The sequence below is a fragment of the Sinocyclocheilus grahami genome, unplaced genomic scaffold, assembly GCF_001515645.1.
Source record: "Sinocyclocheilus grahami isolate Dianchi unplaced genomic scaffold, SAMN03320097.WGS_v1.1 scaffold12986.1, whole genome shotgun sequence".
In the NCBI taxonomy this organism is placed as follows: domain Eukaryota; kingdom Metazoa; phylum Chordata; class Actinopteri; order Cypriniformes; family Cyprinidae; genus Sinocyclocheilus; species Sinocyclocheilus grahami.
The window spans coordinates 3,938-5,767 of NW_015514697.1; the positions used below are offsets into that span (position 1 = coordinate 3,938).

Consider the following 1,830-nt stretch of genomic DNA (forward strand, 5'->3'; position numbering starts at 1 on the left):
CTTTGTACAGCTCAATCTTACTTAGCAGCTATCAAGTCAAAAATGGCATTGACATCACGGTTCTTTGACTAAAGACAATGTAAGTATTGAAAAAATGCACCAAAAAATGTGAGAAAACCCATTCACCTGAGAGTAACAACGCACATAGCGTGAGACAGCTTTCCGAAAACTGCTGTTTTTGAAGATGACATCCTCTTTGCAAGGCACCTTAGCCATGATCTTGATCAATTCCAGGCCAGTGCTGTTTGGTATTCCTGTAAAATATTTAGGGTCTACATTCATACTAAACGCACAGATGAAACATTTTCCATCCAAGAGCGTCATCAGAATCCAGACCATGGGGGCCAGAAAGGAACGTTGCAACATCGATGACAGTAAAAATCTAGGAGAAGGATAATATAAGTGTTTTGGTAGCACTTTATTTTACAGTCCTGTTCCTCGTGTACATACTGTACTTATTAATGTAATTACAATAACTAGGTAATAACTGTACTAACCCTAAACCTAACCCTACCCCATTTAGTTACCTTATTACCAGTACTTTCTTTGGTAATTAGGCTACATTTCAAGTACATATAAGTACTAATTAATATTAGTATTAACATTAATATAAATAATAAATGAGTAGCCTAATATTATGAATATTATTTCGCTTCAAACTTACTTTACCACTGCTGGATTTTTTGTCCTCTTGCCCAGGGGTCTGACCCACTCTTCCATCAGCACCCCAGTATGACGATTAACTAACACTCCCAAAAGGAACAATATAATTGGAGGGACGAACATGACCCCTAGTGCGTACATCTTATTGTATTGCGGTAAACAGGGGCAGTTGAAATCAAAACTTGTATACAACTTGACGCTTATCAGTGACAATATTATACAGATACCATTGGAGATGGACTCAGAATTTGACTGGAAATATTGCAGAACCAACTTTAAACGATCCATTAATTAGTTTAGGTTATCGCTATAAGAGGCTGCAGATAAGAGGCTACTTATCTGGTATTCGACCGCCAAATAGCCTACGCTGTTCAAATCTGCGCTGCTCAAGTCTGCGAAAAAGACAAACGGAAACAAAACTCACTTGAGAAATGGTTAACTTAATTTTTAAGTAATTGTATGGACCACGTTTAAATGAACGTTTCACAGATATTTAGGCATCTCGCGAGCTCTGCGTGCTGAAGTGTGATGGGTTCACCTCTAGGGCACGCGCGCCTGCTTCTTTGGCCACACCCAAATGTGCGCACGAATACCTGACTTTAAAACGAGTTCAAACTCGCTTAACACTGACAGATTCATGACGTGTTTGCTTTCTTCCCTTTGAGTAGTCGGATGGTGTCAAATATTTCATATTTACATTTTTCATATTTTTCTCAAAGCGCTCCTCCCGTGACCCTAAATAATAGGCTATAATCGGTTTGGAGAATGGATGTAACTTTTGTCTCAATAATTACCGCATAGCGTGACCCACAGGAAAATAACGTTAAAAATAAAGTTCAAAATGATCCTATAAACGAATGATTGCTTCGGGGTTATTTGACAAACTCTCATATCAAAGTATTATTGTAGGTGTAGCTATTGTGTATAATAGACTACTGAACTTTGGTGAGGTAGCGACCTCGTGTGGGTATTTGTCGTCCGCCTAGTAGTCACTAGCAGCTGCGCATTTTTCATAAGAGCCGAAAAGAAAGAAGAGAACAACAAAATGTACAACAAAAAGAACAACGTGAATGCCTTGTCGAAAACCTCATTTGAATACCGCCGTTTGTAGATATTACTCTCGTCGTATATCATATGATGCTTCAACAGGGCTTTAGGCTACATTTA

The 1,830-nt window shown here is 38.5% G+C and overlaps 1 protein-coding gene across 1 annotated transcript in view; it reads right to left on the reverse strand.

Annotated features, from left to right (window-relative positions):
* The window catches only part of LOC107578949 (calcium homeostasis modulator protein 3-like), a gene marked incomplete at its 3' end in the record, with an annotated part of 5,024 nt that extends 3,858 nt beyond the window's left edge, over positions 1–1,166 (reverse strand). The window contains exons 1-3 of the mRNA XM_016264845.1: positions 665–1,166; positions 119–382; positions 9–10 (exon numbers count right to left, since the gene is read on the reverse strand). Coding sequence (XP_016120331.1) covers positions 9–10; positions 119–382; positions 665–951 — 553 coding nt within the window. The remainder of the gene's footprint in view (positions 1–8; positions 11–118; positions 383–664) is intronic.
* Positions 1,167–1,830: the final 664 nt, after the last annotated feature.